General features: G+C 40.5%; 1 protein-coding gene across 1 annotated transcript; it reads left to right on the top strand.

Moving 5' to 3' along the window:
• The first annotated feature begins 1,543 nt into the window (after window positions 1-1,543).
• LOC147428783 (alpha-tubulin N-acetyltransferase-like) lies at window positions 1,544-18,082 on the top strand. The gene is made up of 5 exons (XM_086497664.1): window positions 1,544-1,646; window positions 1,743-2,073; window positions 17,629-17,697; window positions 17,791-17,863; window positions 17,978-18,082. Exons 1-5 carry the CDS (start codon window positions 1,544-1,546, stop codon window positions 18,080-18,082), a joined length of 681 nt encoding a protein of 226 aa, XP_086353790.1.
• Window positions 18,083-26,123: the final 8,041 nt, after the last annotated feature.

The raw sequence follows: 26,123 nt of genomic DNA, 5'->3' as shown, positions 1-26,123 counted from the left end.
TTGTAGTGTCCCCAAGGTTGACCATCCGCCAGAGAGAGAATCTGAGATAGAAAGAACTTCTTGCTGAAGAGAAGGAGAGAATTTGCACCCTTTTCTGCCTTACATGCGCCGCCCCCCTCTCCTTGAGGCTTGTTCTTGAATCTTGTCACCCACTTCTTTAATCCTTCCCTCTAAGCAGATGCCCGCTTGTCAACCTTGGTAGCCACTAGCTACACCATACTTTTCTTGTTTTCATGCAACCTTTGTGGGTAAAACATTTCAACCGCCCAACCCATTTTTTCCCCTTTTTGGAAAACAATAAACTTGGGATATGGCATACTACTATCCTCCCAACCATGCATCTTTACAGATGCCTCTGTAGCTTGCATCCCACAAACATGATAGGGCCTTGCCCTAGGCTCCCTACCCATGCGGCCCATGTGCCTTGACTCTTGTCGTAACAAGGAATCACTATTTGAGTAAATAATACATGGTCAGTATGCCAAAAGCGGCCTATGTAATACCATAATGTTATGATAGGTCTTAATAATGCTAAGGTAGTAAAATGGAGCATATCAAGAAAGTGAACCATTTTCACCTTTGCTATATCCTCCACATCAATAATCTAACAAAGTAGAAGAGCATTAAAAAATTAGAATCAAACTATTAAAAGAAGGATTATTAACATCTAAATTAACGAAGTAGAAGAGCATTAAAAAAATTAGAATCAAACTATTAAAAGAAGGATTATTAACATCTAAAATATTCTTGTCTTTTCTGATTGGCTTGGTATGCATTCAATTAGCTACATTACATTCCTTGTAGATATAGAGTTTTTTTTATAAAGTCAATGATTGCGATGAAGAGGAAGACGAGACGATTGAGAATGGTGAAGAAGATGACGAGTTTGAATACGCTGAACAAGGAGATAACAAAACAGAGCCGTTTTGAAGGAAGAGGAAAAATTTAAAGTTTTGCAAAAGAAAACCAGAGGGAAACAAGACTAATAAGAAGAAATTTTCTTGAAAGTGATATATATATTAGAGTATATCAAAGCTCATATTGACACCCATATCAATGCTCCTATCGACTTTTTTGTTACAATGCATACATCAATGTTTATTCTGACATCACGAGCATTAAAACTCGGTTCATCCATGTCGATACGGCCATCATAAGTGTTAAGAGCCCCTTGTAATGTCTCTCTATTTCTTACATGGCGAAAGGTGACCCCGAACTTCTCCTCATGCATCCCCAAAGCATTTTTCCCATTACCCGTTATGTATTGAGCATCGCCCCATCTACGCGCTTTCACACACATTCACGCCTTGAATTGGAGATCCCCACAATGGAAATATGGGAGAGCTAGCCAATGGTATAACGAGCTTCTTTTGTGATTTCTAGCAGCTATTAAAGTAATCAAACAAAATAGCCTGGTGCCGAAATTCTCGTATATTTTATTTGAAATATACGTAAGTTAATAAAATTCTGGTGGATAAGTAGAAGTCTCTAACTCTGAATTAGACGACGTGGGTAGCCTAAGAAAGAAGTGAGTAACGAACTGATGGAGGTGAAATGCCCTACAGCCTGTTCTGGCGCAGGCGCCGCCACCAAAGTGAAGGGAGGCCAATTGCATATAACAATGTGGAATGCGCAGTACCTTGTCGGTAAGACCTACGTATTACGGAGCTCATAACAATGATCAGATTTTGGTGTGTGTGTGTGTGTGTGTGTGATCTCAACAACAATATAGATGCTTGCAGGGCGGTTGGACGTGCGAGAAAGAGGGGAGGTGAAGAGGGTGATCGACGAGATGGGGCTGCTTTCAGCGCAAGCGCAGCAATTGAAGTGCCCTGTCACAAGCTTTGACCGCATATGCACGTTTAGATCGCACCGGCTCTACATGCTCTACAGCATGAAAGGGGATATACCTGATGATGAGCGGAGCCGCAGGGCGGGGATGGGGGTGGTGGTAGTGAAGGGCATGCTGAAGGTGGGGGCCAAGGACCTCTTCTTCCGCCAGCTGGATGGCAGCGTGCATGAGATGTCCCCGCTCTGCGTCCTCGACTTCTACGTGCACCATTGCTGCCAACGGTACGCTACTTCTACTCATACTGTCTTGAGAGAGAGAGAGAGAGAGAGAGAGAGAGGAGTTTCATCAAATAGATTCAAACTTGAACTTAAAGTATGAAATAATGCATAACATAGGAAACCTTATTCTGCTGCAGTATCAAAATAGAGATGGGAAAGCTCTATCGTGAATAAAAGTGGAAAGGGTGGGATATTATTCTCTCCTAATAGTTGCACAATTGACCAAGTGGCTTTGAAAATTAAGGTGTAGGGAATGGTCCCCTGCTGACCATTCCCTGTTTTCAGGGCGATCGCATGGCGACCGGCGGATGCCGGGAGCCATTGGCGGGAGCACTGAAAACAAGGAATGGTGAGCAAGGGACCATTCCCGGCTGTCAAAGGTCCAGGGCGAGGGAGGCCAAACAGTGACGTGCTAACGCATTCCGTGCATTGAAAGCGACGTGCTGGGAAATTGCGCGCAATGAAAGTGACATTCAAGATTACGGGGGCTGATGTGCATGCCAATCATTGGCTTTCAAGAAATACGTTACGTCTGCTGATGTGTCGATTATCCAACGGCTCAGGCAAAAAATTATGGAGTTTAATCGCCAGTAAGTGTACGGTTCAGATGTGCAGGTCCCCCTCCCCTGGACTTTGACGGAGTTATGCTCATAGGTACTTTGTAAGTTGGTCCCACCCAGTACAACCACTCCCAATTTTGGACCACATTTTCCCAATCCATGTTCATGGCTTAGAAATCCAAGTTTGTGGTGTGCCCTTTGCACTTCAAGTGGAACATCTCGCATTGAGTATCCCAAATCTCAACATCTTGCCCACTAATTATAGCTACCATGTAACTCAAAGGTTGCAAAAAATGCAACTACCTAATCAACTTGTTATTGCCACAGTTTTATAGTTTTATGAGAAGCACCATCATCTACAAGGACTTTTATCTTGTGCTCCTTGATGTTTTAATGCATTCTGGGTCCAAAAGTTGGTTGCTATATGGAAGTAGTCAAACAATACTCATGAATCACCTCTCTGCATAAAAATTCTACACTTTCACATTTAGAGGAAGATTCAAGAGAAATAATCTACACCACATGTATGATCTTTCGTCCCCAAGCCCTTTTGAATTTTCATTTGGATAATCATTCTTGGCGATGGGATTTCACAACAAACGATGAAAACGGAGTCCTCCCTATCTTCTCTCTCAAAATTCTCGTTTGAGAAAGGTCCTTGAGGCCCCTTGGGGCTATTAGACTGCTCCTTGTCGAAAGAGATTTCATTTTATGATCAACATGAAAAAATACACAGGATTTGTCAAGCATAGTGCATTATGGCTTGTACAATCTCTTTGTGTGCTCTCTACCATTAGATGCATCATCATATTTAACGGTGCTTGCCACTTGAATGATCGCTTATTTGAATGTTTTAGGATATTGTGTCTTAGCTTTCTTCTTAAGTTCAAGATTTAATGCTCAAATGAAACTACGTATTTATTAAATTCAACTAGTCTCGAAGGGGATGCACCTTTAAAAATCCTCTACATCATGTGTCGTTAGAGCCTACACACTTTGTGGATTGGAATAAAACTACCCCTCGTTCTTCATAAATCGGTAACTTGTTTTGAAAATGGAATTAAAATACCCATCCTGTAAATGTAATTGATATGAACTATAACATTCCCTCCTATCAAGCACATATGATACACCTATATACCTACAAGGTGTACACCATGGGGCTAGTCTATCAAGTTGGAGAATCAAATCTTGATCACGAGATATATATTTGTTATTTGTTTGATAACAATTTATCAAGCACATATCCCAATTGATAAAATTGTAATCCTTTTCATCACTAAAGAAAGGAAATCCTTGTAAAATGTACTTGCAAGCTTAGCCCACGTCGTGGGACAAGTCTGAAATTCATATATCATTCATCACTTACAAGCCTTACCTTCAAACTGAAACTTGCAGGTAGTATCTTGCCCACATCTAGGGTGTGGTGTAATGACTATTGCCCATTATTGAGAATATGTTTGTCGTACTGTTCGGAGTATTTCTCCTCACCAAAGAACTAAGAAGGCTTTCAATATTCTTGAGTAGTTTGGCCACCTCTTTTGGGTCAAGAGATAACTCATTTGACAAAGCTACCCCTTGAGTGGCTTGTCTTGAGAGAGCTAAGTCTTTCAATTCAGAAGTAGATCCATAAGGTGTACATATTTTTCTTCAGTGCTTGAAAGTATGTTTATTTTGAATTTCTTAATTTTTGAAGTACTTTAAACTCATTGATATTGATCAAATTTTCCTTTCTAATTGGCTTGTTGGTCTATGCCATCCATGTGGATCTATAAGAAGCAATAAAGTCCTGATTAAGAATTAGCAAAGATCTTCATCATGCTAGGGTAAGCCCAACTATTGGATCATGTGGGAAACCCCTCTAGTGATCTAGTATGGATGAAATGATTAGTTGGACCAATAGGAATTACATGGTACAATGCTTCTAACCAATGGATGATCACCTCAAAGCCTATATATGAAGCTCACATGTATGCAAGTTTGTAATGATTGTGAATGGATTTCATTGTAGTATTGGTGCATTTCCACTTTTTCAGGCCATAAAAATTCCTACAAGTGGTATTAGAGCCACAAGGGCACTATCTCTCTTTAGTGGGAGCTTTATCTCCCTTTATCTTACTATCCTCATTGGTACGTTAGCTCTTTTTTTTAATGGCATAAAGCCAAAACTCAAAGCTAATCCACAAGTTGAGGATGTAGACAAACGTTTCCCAACCTACTCATAAACTTTTCAAAGATGTCATCTTTCACCCCTAGCCCTTTGCTCCTATTCCGCTCCATATCCTTCTCGGTGCTGCTCTCGGCCTCACACTGCCCATCCTCGCTTAACCTTGAGCACAATTGTCAGCTTGCCGCCTTCTTGATCTAGAGGCCTTGTCACCCTCGTACAAGTCACACGACTTTGTTTCCTCCAACTATCGAGTAGCAGTCTGTGATACCCAAGATACTCCTCCTTGCCTTGGTCGCATGCTCGTAATCACTTGAAGCACCCTCGTCCATCATCTCGATTCTCATCATCTTGTTGCAGTCATCATCTATTAATTCTTTGAACCTTGTATGTAGCCATAGCCACTTGCACCCAACACCTACTCAATTAACCTCACCAAGGGCTACCCTCGACTCACCCCAAGCTGCCTAAGCCCCACGCCTTTACAGAGTGTTCTTATCAATTAGCTTACAACTTTCTACTTCTCTTGGTTCTTGCATGATTCCTACCACTACCATCCTCCTCAATCTGCACTTTGCATGCTCATAGCTGTTGATCATCGCCATCAAGCCCTCAACTGCGGCCCATCCTTGATATCGAACTCTTTGTTGACATGGCAAAGAGGTGCGTCTATCGGCGCGCTTATCGACAACCTGCTCTTTTTAAAAAGGGTTCCCCCCCCCCTTTAACAACATAGCCGTTTAAACAAGAGGTGGAGACTGAGCAACATGGTTATGCTAGTGGTTCAACATCATTGCCTGAGTTCAATCCCTGCGGGTGAACACTCTACCATGTTTAATCACTTTTTTGATTGATCATTTCGTCCTTTGTGGAAACGAAGGTGCTTGGGAAAAACCTAACTGTCAAAACGTGACCTGTTGCATCGGTCCAGCAAGATGCGAACGCCACTTAGACAACTCTCAAGGGTGCCACTTCCTTGAGAGTCCAATATTTAGAGAGAGCCCTCCACTGCTGCCCTTGGTCGTCGAAAGTCACATCGACACTTGTTGTCGTGCGCCCATCACCCTGCCTATAGTTGTCGACCTCGCTTGCAACCTCAAGCCCCTACTTACATCTAGCCTTGCCATCCCATGCTCGACACAACTACTCATCGACATTTCTATGCTAGTCAGGCTCCAAGAGGCCACCCCTTCAAAAGGCTTAAAGTTTTTTAAAGCTTGGCTTAAGAGGCTTCTTTTGCAAGCTTGCCTAAGTCTTTTCATAAATTTTAAGGGGGCATTCTCATGTAGCTGAAGTCTTGTTTCCAAGGTAGCATTGACCTGCTCAACTTCAAGGGGGAGAAATCCTTTTTCGAGCACGCTTCTCACTACCTCGGTTTTGCGAGCCTAAGAACCTTTCATATGGTGTAAAAGGAAAAAATATTGCGGAGATTTTATCTCTCTAGTGCAAAAGCAATGTATGCTTTTATCTATTCTCCAAATTACCAAAAACCTTAGTTGTCTCTAGCCATATGCATTTGCAAAAAGTTTTTTCTTTTCCATGCTTGTGCAAACTTGCATCCACTTTTGCACATAACCAAGGCATGATAACACTTGACACCATAACGATCATTATTGCACGGGCTTTTAGACACTGCCCGTACACACTTGTACATGGTGAGACCGCCCTATCTATTTCACATGAGCACGCATGTGCGCGTGCGCACACACACACACACACACACACTTTTGCAATGTATGCCTACTTTAGGATGTTAGCCATGAAGGCCGCATCATCAATACATCGGACCAACGACATTAATGAGGATCAAGATACACTACAAGAGGTTGTGTGCTCTTGTGACGCTGTTAGCGACGGAAATACATTGGGTTTTTATAACCCCCGGCGTCGCTAAAACCGTCGCTACGAGCGTCGCTACGAGAGCGTCGCTATCGGCGTCGCTATATGCGTCGCTATATAGCGACGCATATAGCGACGCCTATAGCGACGTTTACACAGAAGACTATAGCGACGCATATAGCGACGCTACAGAGCCATAAATAGCGACGTTTATAGCGACGTCCGAGAGAATTTTTTTTTGGTGGCAGGGCATTGAATGCCCTGCCACCCATCAACCATATTGTACTTGATTCACTTTTTAAAAAAAGTGCAAAGGTAGATAATAGACCCAAAATAGTCACCCACAAGACGCATTGTTTGCAAAATTGACAATTGTACACATCAGAGGCAAAATGAATTGATTGGCAAATGTAATAATGACAATTGTACAACATCATAGGCATAAAGAATTGATTGGAAAAAGGAACTGCGGTGACAAATGTAATAATATACATGGTTCAAAAAGACGTATAAAATCCGTCTCATGATACATAAGCTATGAGAAACCCTAAACTAATGCTATCTAGCTACGGCTAAACTGACGTCGTCTAGTCAGACGTCTCATCGCGTCCAAGCGGCGTATCTGTCGGATTCTGCAAAAAAAGACAATAAGACAGCTTTCAGTAAGTATAAACATATAACGACATTTATAAAACAATACAAAAAATAAAAAAGAGTAAACCCTAATACTAACCATGCCGCCGCGAGAACTGAGAATGTCCATCAGGGCGTTTAAGCCCTTCCTGCCTGCGTACTCGCGCTCGTACGGTGTGGGATCACGTCCTGTCATCGACCACTGTCAAAACATACAAAGATTTCATTATGTTAGAACTAAAAAACTCATAAACCCTAAACTATCGAACATGCATAAAGAGCAATGTGAAAAGACTTACAAAATCGGCCTCAAATGATGCCCATCCACCGCTCCCCAAGTGGTGCGAGCTCCCTGCCTCTACTCGCGCTCTGGCTGCATCCTTTTGTTGCTTCCACTTGTCGGGATTCTCGCGCGCTGGTTTCTTCGCATTCTTCCAATCTTCTTTGGCCAGCCAATCTGGCCTGTTCCACCCATTCTTGATTGCTTTTTGCACTTCGGAACGCTTGTGTTTGCAGTATTCGCGCATTCGAATCTTCATCAGGTCTTCATTGAAGCGCTGATCCCGTGTTGGAACGGGAAACTCATCATGAAGTATGCTGATGACTCTGTTTTTTAAATCACTTGGTACTTCACTCCATTTGTTTAGTATGTAGTATCTAAACAGCTGAGAGCAAAGACCACGCATGCGCGAGATCACCTTCTTGCCGTCATCATCCATGATGATGCCGTCGCTGATGTCGACCGAGTAAGGCAAGCCCTCTGGCCGGTGACGCGTGAACCTGGGTGTCCCGGCAGGGGTCTCTAGCGGCGTGTCGATGGGGGTACGGACGTCATGTGTCTCCACCGGCGTCTGGGCCCCGAAGCGAGGAGTGTCGAGTGGGGTGGCTCCTGGCGGAGTAGGTAGAGGTGTGTAGCTTCTAGGAATAGTCAGCCGTGCAAAACCTGGCGTAGATGGCGATGTTGTGGCTGGTGTGGGGGCGGGCAAAGAAGGGGAGGGTAAAGAGCCTCGTCGAACACGAGGCGGTGTGGAGGCATCGGTGGCGGAATCCCCACAACAACCGCCACCGCCACCACTAGAGCGCCGGTGTCTAGACGAGTGTGAAGTTCGTCTCGTCGACGTCGAAGCTTCGGAGTGCGCCGAATGCTCCGAAAGAGAGGGAGATGCGGATGGTGTAGGAACGCGCGATGATGCGCCAGAGCGATGACGCTCCACGTACCACTGTCTCTGCTGCGGTGACAAAGAAGAAAGAAACTCCTCATCATCCATACCTGCATTAAACACACGAATATTTAAACTTAATATTGAATGAATAGAGTAGACAATGACGCAAAGACCATTAAATACAATGACGTAATGACGCATATAAATACAATGACGCAATGAATCGAGTGATAGAAGAGGCAAGTCGAAAACTCAGAATTTTCAATCAAAAGATGTGAGCGCGAGTAGAAAAGAGCGTTATACACCATGGAAGGTACTTAGAGAGCCAGAGCTTTTACAACACGGAGCAAAATTGTTCAAATACAATATTTGTGGCTTTAAGAGATCTCTCTCTCATCCTCGCATAACTCAGCATAACTTCCTATATCTATATAGAGCTCTCCGTTTAAACACATATCCTCTGTTTCATTTTGTAGCTCCTCTGCATGCACCCCATATAGAGTAGTAGCATCTTGATGCTCGTCTGGCACCACCGCAGCGGCTTCTGATTGAGCATCTTCTCTGATCTCCTCCATTGATGTCGTTGTGATTGGCACATGGTAGCCTTCATACGTCCTTGCACTACGAGGGGCTACCTCTCCTCTACGCACAGTAGCGTTGCGACCCTCCATGATTATCTTGAACCATTGCACGTCGAACAAGTCGACAAAAAATCCTCTGTAATCGATCCTCAAAATCTCTTGCAGCGTGCCGAAGTAAGTGAGTTCCGCCACCACAGGATCTGCATCAGAGGAACGTCGTCGACTAGACTGTTCAAATTTTGCCATGATTCCACAATCTTGAGTAAAACGCTTTTTGTCGATTCGTTCCACCCTAAAATGTCGACCTTTACACCATGCTGCTGTGTATGACTTATACTACAACGAACAAAGATTATGAGTGGCCGTTCAAACGTTTATAAATAAAGTCACTTGCTAGTCGTACATTGCAAACTTACCTTGGTCGCGCAACCCCGAGAGTACTCCCACTCTTCTTCAGTCACTTCGTCACCGCATTGTTGTGCGCTTTTCAATTGGTTGTGCAATCATCTTAAGCTCATGAAGGTTGGTAGGCTCTCCAGAACCGCTGGATAGTGCATCGGTGGTCGTCTTCCCCGTCTCCACTCGATTCGTGCCCTTTGTCGCTCTTGCTTTGCATCCTCATATTGTGAAATCCACTTTTGCATCACTGGATTGTGAAGCATGCAAAATCGGTTGATTTTAGCCTCTAGATCTTCCCTCATCTTCTTCTCAACACCGAGATTGCACATGACAATCCCAGATATGCGCTCATCATCTATGGTTCGCCATAGCGTGTCCCGGGATTTATCAAATCCGTCTAGCCACTCTCCAATGTACACTAGAGACTCTGATACCAACCAACCTTCTGCCATGCTACCCTCCGGACGTGCCTTTTGACGCACATATCCCTTAAGCGTTTTCATGAAACGCTCTAAGAAGAACATCCATCTGGAATGAACTGTGCCAACTATTTCCACCTCATCAACTATGTGAACAAGAAGATGCACCTGAATGGTTAGCATGGTAGTAGGAAAATGTTTCTCAAACATGCACACAAGCTCCGCAACATTTAGTTTGGCAAATGGTATGGAGTCTACGTTGATCTCCTTTTGTGAGATCCATTGCACCAGCTTTGCAAGTTTGTAGATTGTGTTACGGATGTCGAGAGACAAACATCCCTCAATGGCAACCGGTAAAATAAACTGTATAGTATGTGCATCAATGATATTAAAGTCCACATTTTATGCAATGATATTAAAGACCACTATGAACGTACCTGACACATTTTATGCCAATCGTGTGACTTCAAACCGGTAAGCTTTCCTTCTTTAGTAAAACATGTTCGGAGCGAGTGCATTACGCCAGTGGGGGTCCGCAAAGATCGAATGGCCTCTTTTACTTTGCGTTCTTGGGCTCCTGTGAAAATCCATGGTGCTTTAGGGAGTTTTATCGATCCATCAGACGCTGTTTGCGGCCAATATTGCTCCATACGATCCACATTTCTAAGGTCAACTCTGGCTCCCAAAGTATCTTTCTTGCCGGTCAAATGGTCCCATAGTAGATTACCCACATTCTTGAATATGTGCATTGGATCGAGCAAGTGATTGATCATGAGTCGGGGCCAGTATGGTAACTCGTACCATAGAGATAGTCTCTTCATCCCTGGAGGCAATCCGTCATCGCACATCTCCTTCTGCTCTAACCATGCTTGTGCAGACATCCTTGGTGGCTCTCTTCCCAAAAAGCCATCGCGTAACACATGATTCTCTGGAAGATACACTTGATGACCTTCGTAGATTTGCTTCTTCAGTGAGGGTGCCCTACGTGCATTCAGTCTAGGTCCACATGTGACACATGCTCTATATCCGCTTGTTTGAAGCCCTGCATGCATACACATGATAATAGATCAACTATGGGAAAAAACAATATTTACAGTGTCTGAGTGAGGAGTGTCAATAGATCACCTGAGCATTCTGTTAGCCCGAGATAGTCATGCATGGTCCACATTAGAATGCCTCTGATCAAAGCATTCCGTCGTCCTGTGTGTCGGCTCATATCCACCACCTCTATGCCAATCCACAATTGTTGTAGCTCTTCCAATAGTGGACGAAGATACACATCCATATTCCCCACTTTATATCGCCCTGGCACAATCAAGCTTAGCCATAGGTGCCCCTTCTTCGTAGTCAACCACGGGGGAATGTTGTAGTTGACGATGACAACGGGCCATACACTGTAAGATGTTGATCTTTGACCAAATGGATTTACGCCATCCATAGCCAGGCCTAAGCGCAAATTTCGAGCTTCCCTGGCAAAATCCGACCATGTTCCATCTATATGTTTCCAGGCTGCGCAATCTGCAGGAATTCGTAGCACACCATCCGAAGATTAATTCTCCTCATGCCATGATGCTAGGGCGGCCATGGACTTACATTCGAAGAAATGCTTGATGCGAGGAAGCAGAGGAAAATGTCGCAAAACCTTTTGTGGAATTTTTGTCCCGTGGAGATCTACTCGATATCTTTCGGAATCACATTTCGGACACTTCTCCATGTCTGTGTATTCCCCTCTGAAAAGAATGCAGTCATTAGGACAAGCGTGGATAGAATTGTAATCCATCCCCAAGTTTCGCAAAATCTTTCTTGCTTCATCTCGGGAATCTGGCATCACATTGTCAGCTGGTAGTATGTGCTCTTTCAACAATCTACACAACATAAAAATATGATACAGTCGTGTAAAAATCTATCAGATCATTGTACATTTAGAGTTCTAGTATTAAAGTAAACTAATTGTAATAGATCACCTGAAAAGCGCTGTGACACTAGTGTCACTCCATCCAAACTTTGCCTGCATGTTGAGAAGAACCAGGAGTGCTTTCAATCTAGACATACGTGCTCCATTATACAATGGCGTATCGGCTTCACTTTTCATATCATCATAGATAATGATCCTCTCGATCATTTCATCAATCTCGGGCTCAAACATTGCCTCGTTGGGAATGTGCTCTGCATGATCATCCCCCGAGCTGTCAGAGGCTACATCTTGTGGCCTCACATATGCTGCTTGACCGAAGCGCCTGCGAACACGTCTATTGGGTTGCAAGATTGCTGCTTGTTGGCCAGCGTCAGAGTCCGACGAGTTATAATTGGCAACAACTCGATCTATAATAGATGGATCGAACTCGCCAAATTCGCGAACGTGCTGCAAAGAAACACGTCTTGTCCGTCGCACAGCATGCTTGCATTGATTACAAGGACATAAGACCCTCGTTGAGAGATAGGTGTTTCGGTTGGACGGTCCCACATCCTCGTCGCTACTCATAATGAGGATAAAAAACTTATAACCTGGACAACAAATTTAATATTCTATTGGCATTCTTCGTCTTATCTCTCTCTCTCTCTCTCTCTCTCTCTCTCTCTCTCTCTTTCTTTACCTCACATTCTCTAGTCATGTCCAATCCCCGCACACCTCGGTCTAGAGGTGCACGGAGATTAGAACCACCGGGTTATAATCTCGTCTTTATTGGTCAATACCTATATTTGTGGGTACAAGAAATCTACACACCCACGTCTACATGATACTGCATGTAGTGGACAAAACCCCTTTGCCTCTTCTCTAGCTGTAGCACTTCACTTCATCTTAACATCTTTTCTCTGTTCGTCTAACTCTAAACCCTAAACCGTAAGTAATTCTTGCGTGGACTCGATCTAACGTAAATAAGCGTAAATCTAAATAAACGTAAATCTAACTAAAAATAAAGCCAAATCTAATTTAACGTAAGTCTAATGACTAGAGGTTGTCTAGATGGTCATTGTGTCGGGGATGTAGTGACTCTTGCCGCCCTGAAGATCCACCTTCTTCCCTATCTTCTGAAGACATTTCACCAGTACGTTTGGATCGACGGAGCCCACCATGAGTGAAGGCAGCAATACCCTATATTCCATTGAGGGCTTTCTTCACCCGCTTCATGCAGGCATCGCAGTCTATGGAGACCTAAATCTAATCTAATATAACGTAAATCTAAATCTAGCTTAAATAAACGTAAATCTAGTTAAAAATAAACCTAAATCTAATTTAATGTAAGTCTACATATAACCTAATCTTTAACGTCTTTTAAGATAGTTTCCTACGATGTTATAACTCTCTTCTTCTTGTGTGTGTGCGCGTGTGTGGATGTGTGTGCCAATAAAAAGAGATAAATGGTATAACCTTTCTATCACCCATGCCAAGTATGATAGATCGATTATGCCATTTCCCTCTTGAATAATAGGTCTTGAGTTCAACTCCTCGTCGGCTAGATCTTTAGGTCTTTTAATTTTAATTAGTTTCCTACGACGTTAAATTAGTTTCTCTCTCTTTCTCTCTCAATGTGTGTGCGTTTTTTTGGATCGTATGCATGTTTTCTCTCTCTTTTCCTCTCTCAATGTGTGCGTTTTTTGTTTATGCATGTTCTCCCTCTCTCTTTTCCTCTCTCAATGCGTGCGTTTTTTGTTTATGCATGCTCTCTCTCTCTTTTTCTCTCTCAATGTGTGTGTGCATTCTTTGTTTATGTATGTGTGTGTGCATTCTTTGTTTATGTATGTGTGTGTGCGTTTTTGTTTTTGTTTGTACTCTCTCTCTCTCTCTCTCTCTCTCTCTCTCTCTCTCTCTCTCAAAAACACTATGTGTGTGTGTGTATGTGTGTGTGTGAGAGAGAGAGAGAGGGAGAGAGAAAGAGGGGAAGGGAACATGAGAATGAGGAGAGGGAAGGAGCATACTTGGCTCTCCTTCCTCTCCTCGTGTGTGTGTGTGTGTGTGTGTGGAGAAGAAAAAGAGAGAGAGAGAGGGAGAGCGTTACCTGCTCCTTGCTTGAGGGCGCCGAAAAACTCAGATCTGAGATCTGAGTTTTTGGGCACGCTCGGTTATTTTTTTACCCCAGCCGGCATCGCTATGAGCATCGCTATAAGCGTCGCTATGAGCGTCGCAAATTTACAAAGAAATTTGCGACACTCATAGCGACGCCGGGAAATTTTTTTTTGAGCGTCGCTGTGTGAGCGTCGCTAATATGAAGAGCCTCTTGTAGTGATACTCAACACCATGAAGACAAAGATAGAGAAGAGCCGATGATGATAAAGCATGAAGGTATCATGAAACTTGATCCGCGGTGTAACATCAACAATGTTTGGATGAATGAATAATATGAATTTGTACTGCTTTAGGCCTACCTTCTGAGTCTAGGATGAGTACTGTTGTACTCATGTACTACACCTAGATGTATCAGTTTAGCCTAAGAGTAAACCAAGAAATAAACACATAATACAAACATGAAATCTTTACAAGAGCCCCAAGTTTGGCTTAAGGGGGCATTCGTTGGGGTTAGCCCAACTAGTGGCTCATGTGGGAAACCCCTCTAGTAGGATGGATGAAATGATTAGTTTGACCAATAGAAACATGGTGCAATGCTTCTAGACAATGGATGATCACCTCAAAGCCTATATATGAGGCTCACATGTATGCAAGTCTGTAGTGATTGTGAATGGATTTCATTGTAGTATTTGTGCATTTCCACTTTCTCACGCCATAAAAATTCCTACACATAATATATTTGTTGAGGTCTTTATCCTCACATAAAACATTAGAAGGCGCTATACTCTTGAGTAAATTGGCCACCACTTTTGGATCTGAAGTCTATAGTATATCATCTTGTCAGGACAGAGCTGCTCCTTTAGTGGCTTGTCTTGAGAGAGCTATACCCTTGAACATTTGCTCCTCAAAATAGCCTTGTTAAACCCATAGGGGGAGAAGATGGTTGAATCATTTATTCTACAAGACAATCTATGAGGCATATCATGTTTTTTTCAATGCTTGAAACTGTGTCTCTATTGCATCTATGCATGCTTGAAGTGCTTTAAATCTAGTGATATTGACCAATTATTCAAGTTCACTTTGTAATCAACTTTCTAGTTTGTGACATCCATGATAGCCCAAGATTTGCTCAAAGTTGAAGCTATGTGTGGGTGGTACACTTGAAGCAAAGATGCATAGGGAAATTCTAAAGAGATATTACCTCAAGAAACTTCCTTCATGAGCAATTTGAAATGAGATCAAGTGAGCACCAAAGATAGGCCAACACACACATTGATTGAGGCATTATTTGTGTATCTCCACAATACTATAACATGCCTTGTATGTCCATAAATTTCGATTGTAGTGACAAAGGCTATGCCAACATATTGATTGATGCATCTTGTTTATATCCATAATATTAAAACATACCTCGCATGTCCATAAATTGCAATTGTAGTTGCAAAATGATCTATACAAAACCATATTGGCTTGCATGCATGCAAGAACGCAACTTTAATTATTGATGCAAAAAGTCCAATTCTTGAACTTGACTGACATGCGTGCAAGCCCACTTCAAGTAAACGTTGGATTTGGGAAAAAATATGGTACAATTTGAAGTCAATTCCAAACAAGGAGCTTCATACATCCAAGTTTGCAACCTAAATCCAGCTATTGCTGCCAAACACCACCATGTGTTAAAGATTTTATTACCTTTTTGGGATCAAAACAATCTAGGATTGACAAACAATGATCAATCTCTTTCATGATGCTTCGTGAAAATGCGATACCATACCAAGATTATCCATAATCTTAGAAGATGATTGGTTGACCCACATAGCTAGTGGAAAGAGTTGGAGGCAAAGCATTATAAAAAAATCATTTATACATCTAGAAATTGGCTACTTTTTTTTGCTTTGCATACATGGCTCCTAGTCTCCCCAACCAATTTTTGCTACTGTGGGATGTAGCAAGAGACTTACTCAAGAACCCATGATGGTCTTTAACTTAAGCAATTTAGCTAATTTTTTCTCTACGATTCTATGTTTTCCTTTACTCTCCTCTATTACTTCCAAACTTCCATACACAACAACTCTAAACTCTCCTCTTTCAATTCCAAACTTCTATACACAACAACTCTATATATGTGGTCCATAGCTAGAGATCTCTTTATATGTATTGATTTCACATTTTGACTATTTTTGCATAATGTTCAAGATCTTGGTTAAAAACAAATTACAATGTAATGAATTAAACCTATTGGAAATAACATTAAAAAATAAAAAGACCACTTGTAATTGAATCATCTCAAATATATCTTCCAAACACACAAAAGCGTCTATCAAGTTGATGTGTCTTATTATTCTCTTAGCTCTAAGATGAGATAAAATGTGAACAAGCTTAAAAATCTTCTTGCTTGTTGTTAATAAAATTATGCATGATATTTTTCTTCTTATCAACTTGTAGAACTAGCATTGAAATCAGTTTGTACTCTCAAGAAACAATAATTCAAGCCGTGATCAGTTGTAATTTGGGATATACTTCAAAGAATTGATAACATAATTTCTCAAGTAGATGAAAAAATTATGAACCATATCCAAAAAGATGAAGAAAAGGTGAATGGTGAAGGAAGAACAAAAAGTAATAGTAACATACCATATGAATTCATGCATAGATTGAGATAAAACGGGGTGTCTTATATTCATGAGAAAATATATAGTTATTAGGTTTATAGCTAGAATGGGCCTTTAATGCACTTGATATGGATGGTTTACTTATTTAGCTTTAACCAAGTAATTAAGAACATTAGCGACAATTGCATAGAGAAAAAGGGCAAGGGGATAGCCATGGTACTGTAAAGATCTTTAGATGTAAGAGGTATGATATGTCAACATTAATTGCTACCCACTTCAGCATTTCAAGTAGCTGAGTGAGGAGGAAAGTTCTCATCCTAGAGACAAATACCCTTGTCACCATATACCATAGGTTCTGAAATGAACCACAAGTGGTGGGACCACAATTACCCCGTGGTACATAGTGTCATGGGCCGGCTAGAGAGCATCATTAGGACCAAATCAAGATTGTGCAATTTCAGCCTATTGACTACCCAATTTAAGGAAAATGAATACCAAATTGACTTCTCAACACCTTTCGTCCCTTCTAGAAGATGAAAATGATGGTACCAAGGACATATTTACCCTTGATGAAATAAAATTTTTGTGACTTAATCCACTTTATAAAGTGGAAAGTGATGCTATTGGCTATTATCTTGATGTAGTCTTTCTTTGATTGTTTGGGGTGCGGTTACTGCTTGACACACATTATTTTTTTGGGTGCTTTTGGTTTTTCTCTCACATATTTCTTGCTCACCAAATGCCAAATAAGAATATGACAATATATAGCTCTACACGCATAATTTATTGCTATAACAAAATTATCTCTACTTTCAAGTGCTAAAAGGTTGTCTTAGAAGGATTTTTTAAATCTCTATTGATTAGTTTTGAAATATTTTAAGTAAAGAAACTATTGTAAAGAGGCTGGAAGCTTTTGATCAAAAGGCATGAGAGCACTCAACGATATACTCAAAATGGCAATTTTTATTGTAGGCAAGCTAGTTTGGTAACATGTATATCCTCTACAACATTGAAAGTACAACTAAGAATTGGTATTACCTTCCTCTTTGTAATTGACAAGTTTGTTGAAAATGTAACTTCTAGGCTAAGGGTTTTTGGCATCTCATTCTGTCCATAATCTTTTCAGAGGAATATCATCCAATTTTGGCATTCATGATCTTTTATTTTTTAATGTGATAGGAATGGTTTAGGTCAACTTCTTTTTCAACATATGCTATCAGAAGAAGGTTTATGTGCTCACAAATTGGGGTGAGTTTGTTATGATGCTACTTGTTAGGTTCTAAACATTGTGTGAATATTAACACCAAGCTTATCAATCTTTTTGTAAATATCATTTTTTAGGTATGATCGACCCTCCACCAAGTTTCTCTCATTATTGGAAAAATATTATGGATTATGCAAATTTGTTCCCCAGGTACTTCCAATGATTACTAGTTTTGGCACAAGACAAGATCTTTTTCATATTTATAAGCCAATTTGATAAAATTCTTGTAGTGATTCTTATTGGATTTGGATATTCTTCTAACAGGCAAACCAGTTTGTGGTGTTTGATGCCTATTTTGATAATAACACATCAAATTCTAACAATGGTAGCTTAAATCGTAGAGGAAGAATACCCATAATTAGCTCTTGATATTGGGGATGACTCTTATGGAAAATTTTGGAAAAAGTAATAAGCTAGTGATTACTAGAACTCATTGTGAGTAGCTTGATCATATTGCTAATCGGAAATTTTTACATGGATTACTACAATGGTTGTGTAATGACTCTGTAAACTAGCACCAACAACCCCATGCACATGTAATAGTTATGGGAAATGACCATGACAATGTTTGTCATTTCACATTTAGATAATCTTTCTCAAATGTTTCCTGATGTTTCTTAATTTAGTGATTGAAATCAGCTAGATCACTTACACAATAACACACATATAAAATATCTACATGCCTTTCTGTTATGGTATATGCTTTCTGATATGTAAAAATAGTTACACATATGCATGCAGACACACATGTGACACATACACAACAACACTGATAGCATCAACTAGACAATAATCATAAAGCTCTATAAGCGCTATTTTGAGATTTTTTTTTTAAATGTGAAAAAGTAAATAAATTATCTAGTCAATTAGCTAAGAATGAAATTGGAGTAAGGACATAGAGTAGTTGAAATGTATCATGACCCAATGTTGCAACTTCATAAACTAGAGAGAAAAATAGCTAGATAGTTGTAGAAACTCTTCTAGCTAATTCTAGGAGGTAACATAAAATACATGTACCCATTACATGGGTTCAACATAAAGATACTTCAAATTCCATAAGTTGTCACATTTTTATTTATAGAGGAGCAATTTTTAAGGAATTTCCTAAAAAACATTACATGTTGATTGAAAAAAGGGGGTGTTATAACCTTGGAAAATTCATAGAAAATGAGTTTTATGGTACCCCTTGAATTCATGTGATAAATTTTTGTATAGTGAATGCCTTGAGGTAACTAACCTGTAGCGCAAATTGTAATAGTCATTGAAAAAGTCTTTTATATTTTCCATCATATAATGTGACGAAGCTAATGCCAAAAAAAAACTCCAAAAAAGTATGTGATCCATATGAAGGGATAATAAAAAACGGGATTCCCAAAAAGGGAGTTGCCATGTTGTAGGATTTCCCCCTTTTGGCCATCCTTCTTCCCAAACCCCTACCACTACTAACAAGAAATTTCAATGGAGGATAGTTCTCTTGATGCTAAGTGCAACATTATAAGAGTTTCCCTTCTTTGATCTCTCTCTCTCTCTCTCTCTCTCTCTCTCTCTCTCTCTCTATATATATATATATATATATATATATATATATACACACACACACACACACACACACACACACACACACACACAAACTATGAGATCACTTAGACTTACTATGAGATAATTTAGAATGAAGGGGAGTCTCCCTTTTATAGGAGATTGGGTGGCTTCTTCTACAAGTTTCATGTAGTGCGCATTCCTCAAAGTGAACATGTGTTATTCCACTAGAGTAAAAGTGGACATGCGTATTCCACTAGAGTGAACATGTGTATTCTACTAAAGTAGAATCTTCTTATGTACTCCACAAAAGAGAAAATAATATTATTCCACCCGGCCTGTGGGATGAAACGGTTTAGGATGTCAGCGAGGACGTTGCGGGTGCCTTTGATGTGTTCATACTTGTAGTCCCACTGGGCAAACCAATATATACACATATATGTATATATATTATATTTATATATGTATATATATAAATATATATATGTATCTATATATAGATAGATACACACGCACACGCGCACGCGTGCACACACAAACACACACACGCACACGTGCGCGCGCGTGCACGCGCGTGCACACACACACACACACACACACATTTATACAAACCAATCATCCCATCTCGATTCTTCATTGGAAGATCTAGATAACAGATCATCATATTTCATAACATTCAAAAGCAATAGTATTTCTATGTATTGAAATTTTGCAGAAGACCACAAAGAATAATAAAATGATTAGTATGCAAAAAAGAGGGAAGGGCTTCAATAAAAATTTGAATTTGCTTGAAACTAATCAATCTTTAAGAAACTCACTTATGCAATTTCATGATGATTTTTTTGATCAAATGCAATCTCATAGATTGATAATTACTTTGAAGTACTTCTAGTACATCACCTCAATTTTTGTTTTTGGGTCTCATTAGTTAGTATCTCTAGAGATGCGCTATTCTTTTCAGAGCAAAAGTGAACAACTTGTACACAACACTTAGTGGAGACAAAGACAGAGAGAGGGGTAGGTTTTTATTTTTTAATGTAAGTACTTGTTAGGAGGGGAGATCTCGGGTGTAGGGGTAGGCCATCTTGTTCTCTCTGTCTTGCTTTGGTGCTGAGGCGAGGTTCAACGGTGCAGCACCATCCCCCTTCTTTGTCCGTCTCATTTCTCTGCAAGAAAGGTGGCACTCTCTCTCTCTCTCTCTCTCTCTCTCTCTCTCTCTCTCTCTCTGTGCAGGGTAGGGTCAAGGTGCAACGCATCATCTTTGTTTCTATGTAGCGAAGGATGTAGTAGAGGAGCGGGGTAGGAGCTGTTGTGAGCAATAAGACCACCAAGGGGAGTTTTGAGCTCTCCCTATATCAAGCAGCTCAATTGGGTGGTGCACATAGAGATGAGCGGTGCGCACAGAGTCTACCGGCACATACATTTAGTCTGTGTGTGTAGGTCGGGCAGGGTAGGACTAGGGGCCTTGGGCCATGGGCCACAAATGCAGGGGATATTGGGTGAGAGAGAGAGAGAGAGAGAGAGAGAGAGAGAGAGAGAGAGCTTATCAATGGCGATGAAGGGTCAAATGCTTTGGTAAAGCGGAGGTTTCTCATGCAATGTAACCCAGGTTTGAGCACCAACCTCATAGAAGCACACCCATATGCAATAGGGCTTTATTAATGCGAGTATATGCTTTTGAGGAGAAAAAGAAAGGGGAGGGCACGTGCAGAAGAGAGACGGGGGAGAGAGAGAGAAAGAGAGAGAGAGGAAGATAAATATATTTTTTTCCCTTCTACTGTCTGTCTACACGAGAGGCAGCATAGCTAATGGCTATGGGAGAGCCTTAAGGAGATTAGGGCAGTCCTTTGTGCATCAATGTGATTCACGAGATGGTCTTGGCAGGCAACCCCTACTCGCAGGCAACACCATCTCTCTCTCTCTCTCATGCTCTCCTATTGGAGATCTACGATTGGAGGCGTTGTGTGTGTGTGTGTGATTTGTCTACAAAGCTAGGTGGATCTCATGCTCTTTGAGAGTTGAATGTGAGGGTAATAAGGTGAGGTAGGGAAGGAAAGAAGTCTGTCTTGCGACACAGAGCATGATTGACGTAGGTAGGAGAAGTTGCAGAGATCTGTGGTGCAACACAAAGCGTGATTGACGCAGGCAAGCGAGACAAGCCTAGTGTGAACAAGGGCTGCAATGTCTTTTGCCTTTAAAATTCGTAGATCCCTTGAATATTCATGGCGAATTAATGAGTTTGGGTGATTGTAGACCCAAGAGAAGAGCAACAAAAATCTTAGTAACTTTTGAGATAATGAACTCTTTTCCATTGATCGAACAAAACTTAATGGAGTATGTAAAGGATGATGCAAAAGTGTTGCCCACAAATCTTAGGCAAAGCTTACATAAAATTTCTCATTAGAGTTAAACATTTCTAAATGTTGAAAATATTTTATTCTTAACGCTCTATGTCTAATAGGAGATTCATGCACAAAAGAAGATGCAAATGTCTTCTTTAAAGAGATGAAATAGCCAAAAGAATCTACATCGTCTACATCTAGAACTCTAGTTATTGATTCTAACTTTAGAGTAGGTTGTATACAAACTATCCAATTTTTTTGGTAACCTCAAACCAAGAAAACTAATCACAATGTATAGGTATTTAAACTCTCTATTTAATGATCATCTGAGTCCATGATAATGCTTTTTTTCCAAGTTATGATCTTTCTTTTCATTGGATGCTATCTTACCTTCACAGATTGTAGGTAAATCAACAATGCTTCATATCGTAATGGTTTTGATTGCAAAGCATTAAGGCTTCACAAAAGTATGGGCATCTAGTGACACATTGTAGCTTGGCCTTACTTGCAAATAGACTCAACCATCTGCAAGTTTTCTTTCAATGCAAATGAGAAACTAATCTTGCAGGTTTCTATATCTTGTAACCAAGGTCATTATAAGACAAGAAACATATAATTTTACTCTAAAGAGAGGATCTTTACACATCCAAGATGCTCAAAGTGGTATCACTTTTTGATGGCCTCAACTTTGTCTTGATGGAGGATCTCAATGAGTGACAAAATGCATTTGATTATTAGAAGGGATAGATGCAATAGATCCATTTTCAACATAAATAGTAAATGGTTCTAGTTTAAACAGGTTCTTATGCTTGTATGTGGAAGTTTCCATTGGCTAAAGGGTTTTGCCTCTTTTATGGCTACAAAGAAGTTTGTAGAGACTTAGTCACTTTTAATAGTGATCTACTTAAGAATGCCATTGAAATCTGACCTTAAACTACTTCAAGACGAGGTAGGAGTTTCTATAAGAATTTATGTGGGAATTTATACAAGATTTGTCGAGTGTTGAAGGCTCAAAATGCAGGCCCTAACCTTTGGACCATGTGACCATGCGACCATAGGACCTTCCTTTTGACACAATTTGGAAAACCCATAGGAGCTTTTTATAATATTTTACTAGAGTATTAAGCTTAGAACCTTAAAAAAGAGTAGCCTTTGATAGTGATTTTTGAGAATCTAATCTCGTATAGTAATGAAGTTCTATACCATCCAAGTTTTCAGAAGGCAATTTTATAATAGCTTTTGGTAGCTTATGAATAAATTCTGCTTTTATTTCTCCATAGTGGCGTTTTCCTACTTTATAGGTTATACTTTTGTAGTATATACAAAAAACTAAGATAAAAAAGAAGTCGTAGATTTGTACTTTATGAAAATTTTGCGATGCCATACTTCCTTCAACTTCTTCTTGTCCTATAACTACTTTATCAGAAAACAAGCATCTATAAATTCTTTATAGATTCTTTTATCAAGAAAAGGGAACATCTATTTTTAGGAGGCCTTAAGGTAGAACTCCTCATTCGATCAAGAAGGAGTTACCCTCAATGTTTAAGGATATCAAGAAATCCGTTGATTGCAACTTCCACTACAATTGGCTTCCTCATTCTACCACAAACCATTTGGTGGTATCAATATTGGAGTTGCATTAGGAGCATGGGTTGAGCATGGAGTGCAAGCTACCCAAGGAGATCACCGACGAGGACTTGCCACATGATCAGTGGCTCACTGTCTTCAAGGTGCCTAAGAAGAAGAAGACCAAGGTCTTCCTCCACATGGTGCACGACCATCTCTATGAAGCTTTTAGTCTCCTTTATCAGAAGGTATAACAGGCTGCCCCCTCCAACGGTGAACTCATGACCAAGTTTGCAAGGGGATTTGCCTATGAAAATTATGCAATAGCCAGATCAAAACCTAAAAGCCACAAGATTGCATGGGTAGTGGTTGGTGGCATGGTCTTGGAGAATATCAAGTCACAGTAGGGGGGTTTCAATAGAAAAGTGATATGAAGTTCATGATGATTTATGGTGTGCACTTTTTACTCGACACAAGTATTTTATTGTGGACTCATACAACCCTACTGCATCCAATATCCCTCTGAAACAAACTAAGACTACAACCCATCCCTTGTACACAGAGTGGGTGGATCAAATTGCAGATGAACTTGATTGCCATGTGAGGTGAATGGATGCGTGTGGAGCGCGAGTGTAGAGTGCAATGTGCAGAAGAGTGAGTGCTCAAGTTTGGGTGGATCTATAGTGGATAATACATCACTACCGCTTATTATTTTTTATGTATTTAAGAATAAGGCTACAGTCAGGTGGGTGATGCCCGGCCAGTATGACCTGCACCCTTACAATCTCTCACTTGAAGGCCATAGTGGCCCAAGTGGCCTATGTATGTACAAACATGTACAAATGTGAAGCATCATGCGGCTTCACCCTATGCCCATCATTCCAATGCAATGTGCAAACCACTCTATGGCTAAGCTCTTTGTAAGAGCATCCGTAGTGTTGTCATCCGTGTGAAACTTTGGCTAACTCAATGCGTTTGCTAGCCAAAATATCCTGTATCACATGATACCTGACCTCGATGTGTTTTGAATTGGAATGAAACATAGTGTTCTTTGATAATGTAATTGCACTCTGGTTGTCACGATGTAACATTGGAGTGTGGTTCACACCAAGGTCTCCCACTAGATGAGATAACCATACAGTGTCCTTGCTAGCATTGGAAACTGCAACATACTCAGCCTCAATGGTAAAAATCAAAGTGCAACTTTGAGGACATTATATCCAAGAGACTACTGCTCCATCAACCAAGAAAACGTAGCAAGGTATGGATCTCCTAGTGTCCACACAACCCTCATAATTCAAATCAATGTATCCAACTATGGATGTATCACTATTCCCAAAGCGTAAGCACTTGCTAGTTGGACCCTTGATGTATCTCAAGACATGTTTCACTGATTCTCAATGCTTTCTGCTCAGATTTGCAATATACCTGGTGACCACTCCCACTGCAAATGCAATATCTAGTCGTGTGCTAATCATGTTGTGAGGTCCCCTCCCTTTTACCATATCCATTTGGAAATAGGAGGGTACCCGACAGGTCGCTAGGCCCTAATCAATCGAGAAAAGCATAGTCAAGATAAACAAGATTTCTAATGGATAGACTCTCTTCACCAAGTGACTTGAGTTCGAGCCATTGAAATGGTTTCCTAGCTCTATCTTGCAGGGAAAGCATGAACTAACACAATAATCTAACGTTCCTAATTCTCACCTTCCAAAAGAGAGAAACCCCAAATGCCTTTTTCTCCATAATTTTCAGACGCACGTACAATTGGGACTTCTCAACTCTTGGCACATCGAGTCTCTAGTTTTGTTTCTTCTATCAATGAGGAGCGGAAAATTTCTCGACTAATCAAGACCACCCATCCTTGATTGGTAACCTGAGCCCGTCCCCACTTTCCACCCCCACACTCACACTTTCTTTTGCTTGTTTTCTAATTACTACAACATGATTGTTCATACACAAAGTTCCTTTTTATGGTTTCCATCACAAGTTTGTTAAGACAATTCTTCAACCATTATCAAATCGGCACCAAGACAATCTTTCCTAGAAGACAAACAACATACGACTCTTCTTCATTGAAATATTCAAACCGCAAGAGTTCACTGCTCTTGGCGAGAGTTTATTGCTCCGGTGTCTTTAGTTTCCCATACAACTAAATTGTCCTGCAACTTGGGTACAAACCTGCAGCGACTAACTTGCATCCTGGGTACCAACCTGCAAGTATTATCTTGTATTCTTGGCACCAACCCGCAAGATGTGTGCAACCATATGCATTGTTTTAGCATTCACTCTCCGCTAAGCTCCCCTCCCTAGATATCAAAGGGAGTTTTGACTATATCAGTATAGGATTTTTGAATGAAGAAGATTCAAGAGTTCTTATACTAGGGGAAAAAATCTTTCCTATGAGAAAATAGACTACTTTTCAAGAAAAATTTTCCTATTAATATAACTCAAGAAAATTAACAAGTTCAATTGAAGCGGTTTTGAATTGGGAATGACCCAATGTTTAGGTAGTTTTCCCCTTCCTATTTAATCATGATGCAAGGAACAAATAAGAAATTTCTTACCCGTTCTTGAGCAATAATGTCTCTTTGTGCGATAAGTGGCACATCCTCATTCATTGGGGTATTTGCTTTGCCTTTACCATCACTGGTTTTGGCTTCATGATTGTGTGATCCACCATAGCGAGTCCTCTTGGGTGCCATTCCCACTACTGGGTGGATACTTATCTTGAAAAGTTGTAAGCCAAACTATAAGAATCCAATGGAAGTAGGGTAAACGATTATAAGTGTCTTAATTCCAAAACATATATGGTTATTCCACACATCAAATCAGAAACATATGCTTAATCTTATGATAAACATGCATTATAATCCATACACTAACCACATGATTAATCACTTATATCTACTTGCAAGAACAATTCATCATTTTAATCGGACAAAATTCTTGAATATGATTAGCTA

The sequence above is a fragment of the Adiantum capillus-veneris genome, chromosome 23 (assembly GCF_014529385.1).
Source record: "Adiantum capillus-veneris isolate H3 chromosome 23, ASM1452938v2, whole genome shotgun sequence".
Taxonomy (NCBI): domain Eukaryota; kingdom Viridiplantae; phylum Streptophyta; class Polypodiopsida; order Polypodiales; family Pteridaceae; genus Adiantum; species Adiantum capillus-veneris.
The sequence above is the reverse complement of the archived record's forward strand: the minus strand, read 5'-3'. Positions and strand labels throughout refer to the sequence as shown.